This window comes from Parus major, chromosome 1A (genome assembly GCF_001522545.3).
Source record: "Parus major isolate Abel chromosome 1A, Parus_major1.1, whole genome shotgun sequence".
NCBI classification, from domain to species: domain Eukaryota; kingdom Metazoa; phylum Chordata; class Aves; order Passeriformes; family Paridae; genus Parus; species Parus major.
Window position 1 is genome coordinate 59,581,948 of NC_031773.1, and position 12,098 is coordinate 59,594,045.

At 44.4% G+C, this 12,098-nt stretch overlaps 1 protein-coding gene across 1 annotated transcript; it reads right to left on the reverse strand.

The window, feature by feature from the left end:
• Positions 1-1,159: 1,159 nt before the first annotated feature.
• On the reverse strand, positions 1,160-10,220 carry GABARAPL1 (GABA type A receptor associated protein like 1). The gene is made up of 4 exons (XM_015628912.3): positions 10,007-10,220; positions 6,250-6,328; positions 5,133-5,251; positions 1,160-3,853 (listed from the first exon to the last, which is right to left on the reverse strand). Exons 1-4 carry the CDS (start codon positions 10,094-10,096, stop codon positions 3,788-3,790), a joined length of 354 nt encoding a protein of 117 aa, XP_015484398.1. The 5' UTR covers positions 10,097-10,220; the 3' UTR covers positions 1,160-3,787.
• Positions 10,221-12,098: the final 1,878 nt, after the last annotated feature.

Sequence of the window (12,098 nt, forward strand, 5' to 3'; positions counted from 1 at the left end):
AATTCTATTACTGTGATTTTCAGCGTTGCAATTCTTGACTTTATCACTCCAAGCAACTCCCTCACTCAGTTCTCAGGGCTGGAGCCAGTGGTCCCTCTGGAGCATTGCCATGGCCCATTCCTGCCCCCTCAGCCAGAGGGACTCACACAAACCACAGGTGACATGGAAGGAAGAAGGGAGGGGCAGGAAGTGGCATGTCTGTCACTGCTTCTCCAGATGATAGCATGCATCCTTTTCCTCTTCACACACTGCCAGAGCCTGGCCTGGAATCATGGTGCTGAACAAATAGCTCCCACTGGTTTTGCCAGCTCCCAGCAGGACTGTTCCCCGTCAGCGCACAAATATCCACAAGGAAAAGCAACCTCATTTATCACAAATGTAGGCTTCCTTTTCAAGGAATTCCATATTTCCTTATCTTTGCTCTCCTACCTTTAGAGGGCCTTGTGGCATGGCAGACCCCCTGGGCCTCTCCCACTTCTTCCCACGGCAAATTACACCTCAGCCTGGGCTGTGGTGACAGAGGAAGGACGAGTGGCTGGCTCCATGAGGGATGTGGCTGGCACAGCACATGGGATCTGTCCCACAGCATTCACCAGAGGCAGTGGGGCACAGCCAGAGGTGGTGGTAAGCCCCATCCATAGGTGATGAGGTAGGAATCCTGCCGGCACGCCAGGGCCCAGCGAAGGGCAGGGGCTCAGCAGGATCATGGCTGCACCAGCACAGGTGGTTACAGTCCTGAGGGGCTGACAGGGACAGCTAAACAGATGATGGATAAAAACAATCCTGGGCCATGAGCATCGGGACAGGTGGCCCAAGGTGCCTGGTAGGGACAGGCAGGGCTGGTGATGCTGTCAAGGTGCCATCACTGTTCAGGACCTTAAAATTACAGAAAATGCATCAGTGTATTCATTATGCACCTTAAGACATTCTCACATATCCAGGTCTAATTAAAGTTCCCACTGGTGGCATGGCAAGACACAGCTAGGTGTGTATGTGACAATACCACCAAAAATCGGAGAGATGGGACTTGTCCTGGTAGACGGGACAGAGTAAAGCTGGAGCTGTGGGAAAAAGTAGCAGCAAAAGTCCTGGCAAAGTTGTCCCTCTATTTACAAGCTCACATTGGGAAGAAATGCTAGTCACCTGTTTTGAACCAATCTGTGATTTTCAAATGCATCTTTATTGATAAGTTGATTAAGTTCTAGTCTGAACTTTATTTTACAATAACCTGCAGCTAACCAACACCAAAAAAATTACCATCATTACCTTGTACAATACTAGCACAAAAAAAGAAATGCCACAATTCAGCTGAAAGAACTGTTAAAGAACTAAATTAAATCATAAACTCTACACGTAACAAACAGTTGTGATTAGTCTCACATGTCATTTATAAACCCAACAGCGGGAGGGAAGGACTGAACACAAAACCAAGCACCCCAGATGCCAACTCTTTTTCCCGAGTGTGCTTAACCACGTGCTTGGTATGAACAAGTAAGAGAGCAGCAGAGATGCATACCATCTGCATGTGTCTTCTCTTTTATCCTAGAAAGTCTCCTGGGGTCTGTTCTCTACTTCAGAATATTCAGAGCTTCCTAAAACAAGAGATTGATGCAGATTTGCACCCACTGGACATGAAGAGAACCTGGTAGTCAAAGGAGACTGAGTCTAAAAGAGAGGACTGAGCAGTGCAAGGAGAAACTGAAGTTATCTAAGTGGCAGTAGGTAAAACTCATCCAAACACATTTATTCCAGGTGAACAAAGGATGGAACAGCAAACCTGAAGTTCAGGATGTAACACTGGGGATATTCTGCCATCCATTTCATCATCTGCTCCCTCATTCTCTGTCTGCCGATTCTGACTACTCTGTCTGCATCCTTTATGGTTCCTCACTTCTCTCCCATTCTTCTGGGTACTTGCCACCCCACACAGTCTATAACCCCTCTGCCCTACCACGCTGCCCTCCCTGACCTTCACACAGTTCTGCCATTAACTCCCACCTGACACTCCCATCAGCTCTCCCGTCTCATGCACCTCCATGTAACAACAGAGAAGGCTGAAACCTGATTTCCTGTTCCCCACACTCAGAGGAGCATTCATCTTGATTTCTCATTCCTGAGGAACACAGGGAACACTGATCTAACTTTACAGGTAAGTAAACTGAGCAAACGCCTTCAACTAAATTGGGATTTTGCCTGTATTGTTCATCCTTCTCTTTTTTCCCTCTTGGTCCCTCTCTTAAATGTAGGAATGTTTACAGTAATTCAGGCCTAGTTCTCTGATTTTTAGATAAGACCCCGGAATTCTCCTGAAAGTCAGCTCACACTCCAAGACCCATTCCTTCATCATAGTTATGGCAGTAATGGGAAAATCTGCTGTTCATGCCAGCATGAGGGAAGAAACTGCTTTGGTATGACAGCACAAGGCTTGCACAGGACAGCACCCATCTGGCACTCTTCTAAGAACAACACTGGCTTAAAATAAAATAATTTAAGAAAAAAACCTACAGATAATCTATTCCTTTTTCCCTTCAAGTCTACAAGAACCTCTCTTGTGGCTTAGAGAGGCACTGTTACCCAATCACAGAAAGCCAGCAGAACACATGTGGCAGTGACTGATTTCCTATGCTTGTGCATGTGGTGCAAGAGCTGTACAGGGATGAGACATGGAAGGGAAAGCTAAACCCACAGGAATTCTCCCCTCTTCAAATCTGCAGAAGACTGGTACAAGGACAACACTGATAGATAATTTTCTGTGTTCACCAAAAATAAGATCACTAGTAGTTAGTTGCCTTAATGCACAGCAAGGGTGACTAAAGTTAAGTATCAGGAAAAGCAATCTCTTTTGTAGGCTAGCTAGGAACTGAACAGACAATCTCAGCAGCCTCCAGGATCTTCTTCAGTGAAGTTCACTAAATACAAATTTGATAAACAGCCATGGTGGACATGTTTGGGATACTCAGTCCTGTCTCAGAGGTGGTGAGGGCTCTTGAGGTCCTTTCTAGCCCTGTGCTTAAGAGTTTATCAGTTGACTACACTGAAAATAACAAAAGGGTCTTTTTTCTGTCCAGCAGTTGCAATTAAAGCAACAAAAGAAAAAAAATAATAAATTGAAGAATCTTTCTGTCCTTTCCCCAACCTTCCTGTCTCACAGCTGAGGAGTTACCAGCCCTCAGAGTAAGCCCTTCTAATACTGATGGACAGAGCTACCAGTCCTTCTAATACTGATGGAAATAATAGGAAACACAGTAACCTTAGAACAATTCACAGGTAGCAGCTGGAGTGAGGACTGCCAGCACAGGACAGCCTTGTGTGGGCAGAGTGAAGGGTTTCACAGCTCACTGAATGGGAGCCATGGACAAGACAGGACAAGGTCAGTGTACAATATATGGCATGCCTTCTTCATCCAATGAAAGGGTTACATGAAAATGGCCATCCTGCCCAGTCATTCTCCTGGAGCTTCACTACACTGGCTTGTCTAGCAGCCTCCAGCACTAACTACTTCCAGCTGTGGCAAGAGAAGAATTGTTAAGAATGGAGTTTCCACACCCCCCCAGTGTGGAACCTCTTGCTAAGTCTTCAAGTTCACCCTGTCCCCCTACCCTGACTCCCCTCAATTTAAAAAATAACGGTTATAATTAATGCGTGAAAGCTGATGACATTGTCCATGTGGTTCACTTCCAGTTCTCTTTGTCTTCTCATGCATCCTCCTCCTGCCTCTCCAGCAACCCCCTCCCCCACCAATCCATTCCATCAGTCCATCCAGCCTGCATGCCTGGGGGGCTGCTGCTCACTTGCCATAGACGCTCTCATCGCTGTAGGCCACATAGAGAAAATAGTCCTCCTCGTGGTTATCCTGCCAAGAGACAAAGGGACAAAGTGAGGAGCCAAAGCTAGAAACTCACTGCACATGAGTGATACATGATTGATACTGAACTCCTTTACTGTTCCTCTCCCTTTACATTGAAGGCTTTGCTTCCCAAGTCCAAAGAGAACTCTGTTCACAGCTCTGCTTCTACACACAGGCAGAATACATTTCTGTACACAGAGAATTTACTTGAAGAGGCACAGCCTGCAACAGAAATAGCTCTGACTGCTCATCAGTATCTCAGCAGTGGTATGGTCTTAAGAGTGAGAGAGAGACTTGGAAGGATCTAACAAGTCAAAAAATCACCTCTAGATACTATTTTTAATTTTTCAGAACACTTAGACAAGTGGCTGCATTTCTAAGTCCTGTTTTACTTAAGGGCAGTAGAGCTGTTAAATGATTACACTGACACAAAAATTCTGCAGAGTGCCAGCAACAGAGATCTGACCTCAGATCTGGACAGTCAGACCCTCTCCTTTGACGTGTTCAGATTTGGAAAGCACCCTGCCTGTCTTTTATTCTCTTCATCAGCACACAGATGAAGTGACCAGTTATTGTCAAAAAATGACAGGCCAAGCAAGGCTCACAGCACCATGCCAGAGCTCTTTTAATAAAACACACAGCAGAAGGAGAAATCAATCCAGGCTGCAAACCACCCATGATATAATGGCTACAGAACTGAGAAATATGGGCATCCAATATGCCTTTAAGGTTGATCAAGTAACACTGCTGAGTAGAAACAGTAGGCAGCAGTACTCACAGCATCCTACATAACCCTCACTTATACAGTACAAACAATGAAAAAGTAACTCCAGACAAAGAGTAAGTGTTCCCTAAGAAAGTATTTGTAGACAGATGGATGTCCAGTGATGCTGGCCCTTTTACTGGCTTTTTACTTACTTTTACTGGCTAAAAGGAAATATCTTTTGTATACACAGCAAAACCTATGTTCTCCACCCTCTCCAGCCCAAATCCATCCTCTGAAAAGGAAGTGGTTTATTTCAATATTTTGTTAAAGTAGTAGAACAAATATAACACTGCTGGGGCAACTATTTGCCACAACCCGTTCAACTAGCAAACAACTAGTTGAATTGATAAGGCTCCCCAGCTTGTGGCTGGGGAATGGAACTCCCCTGACCAGGTGATGGGATACAGCTCAGGACCCTCAAGAGGGTCCCATGTTCAGGCATCTGTGACCAAGTGGAAACCACTGACTTCTGGACATTGTTCTTGCCAACAACAGGCAAGAGAAAAGGGCCAGGCTTACCTCATACAGCTGGCCCATGGTAGCACTGGTGGGAGGGATGGTGTTATTGACGAAGAAGAACAAAGCATCTTCCGGCCTCAGGTGGATCCGCTTTCGGATTAAGAAGTAGAATTGACCAACTGAAGAAGAACAAAGAATGCCTTAGATGCAGGAACGTTGGATTTTTTAATTTTTTATTTTTATTTGTTGTTGTTGTTGTTGTTGTTGTTTATTTTTGTATTTTAACCCTAACCATGGACGTTTTCTTTTGGTGGTGGAAGTCACATGCTGTATATAAAAAGTAGGGGAAAATGAATAATGCAGAAAAAAAAGCAATAGAAGAAAGCAGTATGTTCATGGCTGTAACATGAGCAGCCAATCCACTCAGAACTGGCAGTTTTTCTGGTACACACCTCATACCATGTCCCCTCTATATACACACTCCACCTACTATGGTATGAAATGCTCTACTGAGGGGATTGGTGGCAAGATCTTTAACTAGCTTAACCTTTAACTCCTACAGATCAAAGACACCTTAGAGAATTTAGCCTTGGCGTAAATGGTTACACTATTTCTGAAAAAAACCAAAACGTACTCATTTACTTGAACTACATTGCCCAAGAATGTTTTTCACAGTCCATTAAATACTGCAAGAAGAAATGCTGTTCCTTTAACTCATTCATGTTCTTAAAAACCAAGAGGTAATCACACTCAAAATCACCACGACCATTCAGAAAAAGAACTTTGCAGCTATGACTACAGCCACAGAGGTGGAAAAAGAAGGGATTATTGCAAGAACTTGTCCTTTTCTGCAACAAGAGTACATCCTCTGGCACCTCTGCAGCTAGGTCATCATTGACTGGTAATGATGACACTGCCTATGATGCACAATTTAGTCACTGTCATCATGGTTAGAACTCAGCTGTGACATGCTAGCTAAACCAGTGAGATACCTCAAAAGATCTCAGAGAATTCTGCAAGTTGTAATCCAGGCTGTAAGGTATAAATATAACAAGGACAGCAGACAAACAAGATGTTGAGCCTCTCTGGATATTTTCTCTGTGCTGATCACAGAGTAAAAAGCACTTCTGAGACCCTCTCACTGAAAATCAGGAAGAAAGGAGGTAAGCATTGTTACCGGTGAGGTCGGAAGGCACAAGATACTTTCTTTTGTCTAAGTCAGGTACTCTGGCTTTGGGTGCTTTTTCCACGATAACCTGGAAAGAGAGAGAGAAAGCAAGAAACAGATGATGAGAACCATAAACCAAAACAGTCCAAAAAGCATCAGTGGATAAGGATACTACTCTTTGATGGAGCTACCACACCTTTAGGTATTTAATCTGTAAGAAATACACAACATTGGAGAACACACAGGTGAGATGACTTAAAGAAGAAGAACAGTAAACAACTTTAAATGACTCCCAATAGCTGTCCTGGGAGTCCAGGATTGAAGCAATAAGCGTGGTGAGTGAAAAAAAGAACAGACATAAAAATAAACCATAATGGCTGAGAAAAAAAAAAATAGGACACCTTGATGTTCCAAATTAAGGTTAATTTTGCATGAAGAAGCTGTCAGGAGGCTAACATATGAACACTAATAAGTTAAACTGTTTCCAGGTTACAGTTCCAAACTCTCTTGCACAAAATCAACCCTACTCCCAGTAGTCCCACATCCTAATTTCTACTTTCACCAATGCCAAGTGCTCTGAGTGAAGCGAAGAATTCAAGAGAAACTACAGCTCACTGAGGAATGTTTTTTTAAAATCTCCAGTTCTTCAAGAGTCATCGTCTACTCTGAAATTCATATTCTTTAAGTTTACTATCCGCATTTCACATAGCTCTGGGCATTTCCTTAATCATATAAACATACAATAATTAAAACCAGCCTATCATCTGGGCAACTGGACCCACAGTGACCTCTGACACAAAATATGAATTTCCTTACATTCCAACATAGAAAACTACAAAGCTCAGCAGCTTTAAGATCAAAGAGATCTAGAGGTCTTGTGCTAAAAGATATTTTTTTGTTAGTAGAGGTAGGTAAAATATTTACCTCAGAAGCAGGAAGTATTCCAAAATGACCTGATCTCTTTTTCCATTTAAACCTTCGGAACCACTGTGTTTGTGCAGAAAAAAAACCTGCAGGCTTTTTTTTGTGATATGTATTTTTTGAACTGGTAAAAGATACATAATGCTTCAATCTATGTGGCTTGCTGTTCTGCAGAAGCCATTCTGACCACCTACCCTAAATCTAAAGCTGGATTTTCTGAACTTCCTAAACTTTTAAATTTCCTTAGACCCCATAATGGTAAATACACCACCTGAGACACTGTGAGACTAATTTCTAAGGGTTCCATGCTCACATAGCTCTTTGGCAATCCAAATCAGCAAATACAGCTGTTGTGTAAGAGAAAAGGTTGAACTGCTGTGGACAAAGACTTCTTTTGAAAAAAAAAATGACGTTGCCCCACCAGTAAGACAACATGCCAAAATAAAATGTTATCATGAACTTGGTATATTTAGCCTGGATATGGTGCCATGCTAACCTGAATCCTTCTAGATCCCAGTGAGTATCTGCAAAAAATCTCACACCAGAGAGGTACCAGCTAGGACATTTTTTCACTGGGCTCCATTTGAATGCGGCCAACACAGCCAAACCCCCGAAACTTCCAAGCTTCATTTTAAACAGAAACATGGTTGCCTCAGCTACTTCAATATTTTAAAGTACAAAAGTTAACACAAGGCACTTAAGCTCCTTCAGGCAGTTTGAGGCAAGACATGCATTTCTGTACAAGATGCAGCTGATAAATGCTGTGAGGGAAGGACAGTACCACAATCTCACCGAACAAGTGCAGGCTGAACAGCAACAGCACTTTTTACATTTTGTACCAACACAGCCAAACAAGGCAGTATCTAACACAATAAACTGCAGTGGGGAGAAACCTCCAGTTCTTGCCTCCAATTAAAAAAACTACTGACAAGCCAAACTCCTTGCTGTGACTATCCTGATTTGGGCTGGGGGGGAAGGGGGGGGGGGCGAGGAAGGAGGGGGATTGTCGATTGGCCATTACATAACAAAGGAAAAGAAGTCATAGCTATGAGAACAAGGTAAGTGTTGGGTCTTCTAAGCCCCTAGGAAATATTTAGGAAATACTTAAATCAGATTACCACTGATTTAAGAGGTCTTAAGAGACACGTCCCTCCTGGGAGATGCAGGGAAGGAATGGAGGTGCTCTGCTAATCTGACTGGCAACTGTAGCCAGTTAACTGTAGCATTTAACAACGGAGGTTATCTCTTCTGAAGCACTAAACCCTTCACGTACATAAAAAAACCTACAAGGAAAATCCTAAGGGTAGAATACAGACGATCTACATATGCATTGTTGTTGGGTGGTGACTATGATAATGCAGATCAGTAAAATCTCATCAAAATGCTGAGATGTATCACGACACTGCAGTGTAGGCAGCCAGAAGGATAACATCTTCAAGGATCCTGCTATCAGGAAGGGCAGACACAGAATTTATGTGAAGAACAGAGTGCTGCATTCATTTCTTTGTATGAATGATTAATGATTCACATCTGTGCCTTGCCGTACATCATTTCCAATTATCCTTAACTCCAGCACACCTCGTTATTCTGGTCCTGGTTTTCTTTACAAAGTTCTCCCGATGCCCCCCTATCCTGACCTCCTTTACCTCCTACAAGACTGGGCCTCGTCCTGGGGAGCCGCTCCCCACGGGGTTCTTCCTAACACATTTGTCATGGCCTGCTGTGCAATCTGCCACGTTAATCCTCAATTTACACCTTGTCTCACACCAGACCTACAGAGCCCTCATCGTAAGTATCCAACCCCATACACTTCAAGCTGACCTGCTACATGTTCAACCTATGCTGTGCCAAGCCTCCCAAAAACAGAGAGAACAAAGGCACCCAAATACTGACTTTCAAAAACTTTTTCAAGTCCTTTTGAGGTCCACTCCCAAAATAAAAAAATGCTGTTAGCCAGCAGGAAAACATGGGGTGTAACTATTCCCCCTTTGCCATTAGTTTTAGAGGGGGTGTCACCGCTTTTTTGAATGCAGTACACTTGTGCAGTAACTCTGGGGCACACCTCTCCAGTGGGGATGGAAAAAAAAAACGAACTTGCAAAATGTTTATTTAAAAAGGAAAAAAAACCTCTACACTTAACTAGATTTATAATGTCTTTTTTTTTTTTTTTTTTTTTTTTTTGTCCCAGGAATTATGAAGCCAGAAGTTTTGCACAGGCACTCCATAGGGGCCTAAGAATGAGGAAGCAAAATTTAGCTAGGTGACCTTGCATTCCAAATAACATTTTCTCCACAGGATGATTAAACAGGAGGGCAAAAGGATTGAGAAGTATCTTTTTTTTTTTTGCTCATGTAAAGGAAAAGAGCAAGGCTATATCGAAAAGACAAGCCAAACTGAAGTAAAATAAAAATAACAGGGACGTATGAAATGACCCGGATGCAGACCATGTTTAGTATGAAGAGTAGCCGGTTAACCCACTCACTGATCTCCATTTTCACAGAAACAAGGGTAAGCTCCTTCCCCACTCACCCCCACGCATGTCAGAAAAAGAGCAGCAACGTTCCCCCTATGGAGTTACTGCGGATCCTAGGGAAAAAGGTGTATTCCACCCCGCGCCCACCCACCTACACTGCAGCCCTTCCCGCATCATAAAGAGCCCCAGCTTTGCACTAAGGAGAAAAGCAGCCGGGGACTTGAATCACATCAGCGAGACCACAATCATCTGTACTAAACTAATTTCTTTCGCCTTCAAAATGAAGCGAGCAGCAGCCGATGGCCGGCACGGAAAACAAAGGCGGCCGAGCCCGGGCCCGCAGCCATGGCCGCCCTGGCCGCGCGCACTCACGGGGACTCTGTCGGGGTATTTCTTCCGGATCTTCTCCCCTTCTTTTTTCCTGTACTCGAATGGGTGGTCTTCCTTGTACTGGAATTTCATGGCTGCGGGCTGTCCCTCCGCTCGTAGCGGCTGCGGCTGCCTCCGCTCCGGCCGGCGCTGCGCAAAGAGCTCCGCCCGGAGCCGCCCGCCGAGCTCCGGCCGCTCCGCGTCACGGGCAGGAGCCGCCCTGACACAGCGCTGTGTGACGTCACGGGAAGCCCCCTGACGTAGCGCCGGTGTGACGTCACCCGGAGGTGCCCCTCCCCCCCACCCCGCTGAGACGTCATGGGGAGGCGCCGAGCTGCCCGGAGCGGGGAGAGGCGGGGGGTCAAGGAGGGGCGCGTCGCTTTCCAGCTCCTCACGTTCTGTCCGTGCATTGATTTATTTGCCCGATAATATGTAAACAAATAAATATTTTAAAACTTTTTTTTTTTAATTTTTTTAAGTTCAAAGGCAGCATAACCCTGCCCGCCCTCCGCAACATGACTCGGGTTATAAACACAGCACCAGCCGTACTGAGGCACCCCATCCACCCGCGCTGCTGCGCCCTCTGTTACCAGCGCCCTGTGGGGAAACGGCTCGGGGTTCCCCGGGTGAGGCCTGAATGCCCCTGATTGTGCACGTGAATGTGACCTGTGCTCTGTGTGGCTGCGAGACGTGACAAACGCAATAAAAATAGTTTGTTCTTGGACCGTCCCCGTGGCTGATGGATCTGGATTGTTGCGTGTTTGTAGCATCTCTGTGGCAGAAGGTGTGCCATATGCTATGTCACACCAGATGCGTGTTGCAAACAGCAGGCAGCTAAAGATAACTGTCTGCAAACAAGCCAAAATAGTGAGCCGATTTCAGCCCAGTCACTCAACTGACACATGGAATATCTGTACAATATGTGGGGTTTTTCCCCTAGGAGTAGATTGACTCACAATTATTCACTGATCAGAAGAGCAGGAATTAATGAATGGCTCAGCATACTCAAATCAGTACAAAAATCAATTGCTGCTACCCCAGGAACAATAAATTGTATTGTATTGTATTGTATTAATTTTTTTTTTCTTTGCATACTTTACCCAGAGAAAGCAGAATTTTGCAAAGGCTGATCTTTTATCTGTGCAGTTGTTTTAGTTGTAGTAGAGCATGAGTGGAACAGCCAGATGCTAAGGTAATTCTCCATGGCCACACCAAAGGGAGAGGTAAAAAGACACAGATTTCCTAATTCAATCCCATGTTTTGACTGAGGATGAACAGGGGTAGGAAAAGGTGTGTTGGGTGTGATTTTTCTCACCTGAATCATGACACCTACTTTTGGATGGCCAAAGTGTGTCTGCAAAAACTCTGGCAGGTCCTTTACTTTTTAAGCTTTAATTACTGGTACTTTTTTTATACTACTTTTATTTAATATGGGGTGGTGTGCCCTCCTACTAATGGTCAGTTCCAGCAGGTGTGTGCCCAAATCTCCTAAGGATAAAGCAGCCCACAGTGGGAATTGTCACCAGCCAGCGTGTCCCAGCCCTCATTAGTTTGTGCGCATAAGGTTTGTACAGGAAGCACCATCAACACATTTCTATCTGTCCTAGGACATGTAAACATTCTCCCATAGTTGCCACGTAGTGCCAGAGGAGCTCTGAGGGGTGAGTCAGAAGGAAGGCATTATTTTTTGCAGTCCCATAGCAAATAGCTTGAATTGAAGGAATCCCAGGGTTTAGACCTAAGGAAAATTCTGGTTTCATGGCATTAAACCTTTATATTAAGCCTGTGTTTGGCCTCCTTGCTTCCTAACTGCCTGCAGCTTAGCAGTTGCTGAGGTGTCCTGAGGGTCTGTAGTGATGCCTCTTTCTCAAGGACAAAAGGGAGGAAGTTTTCTAGCCTGTTTCACCTTAAGCCACCAACATATTCTGGCAATTTAAACAGACTGATCTCAAACTCCTCTTATCCTGTGAATTGCTGTTTTTATCCCCAGGACTGCTCCCAGGGCATCTAAAATAACACCTGGTTTTAATTTCTCATGATATATCAGAGAGAAGTGCCAGGATTTTTCCTGTTCTGATGCAAAGACATGGCCCTG

Coding starts and splice junctions, on each gene's coding strand:
- GABARAPL1 (XM_015628912.3), bottom strand. CDS start 10,096: ATGAAATTCCAGTACAAGGAAGACCACCCATTCGAGTACAGGAAAAAA. Junction 6,329..10,006: donor AATACCCCGACAGAGTCCCC/GTGAGTGCGCGC, acceptor CTCTCTTTCCAG/GTTATCGTGGAAAAAGCACC. Junction 3,854..5,132: donor CCATGGGCCAGCTGTATGAG/GTAAGCCTGGCC, acceptor GTCTCTTGGCAG/GATAACCACGAGGAGGACTA.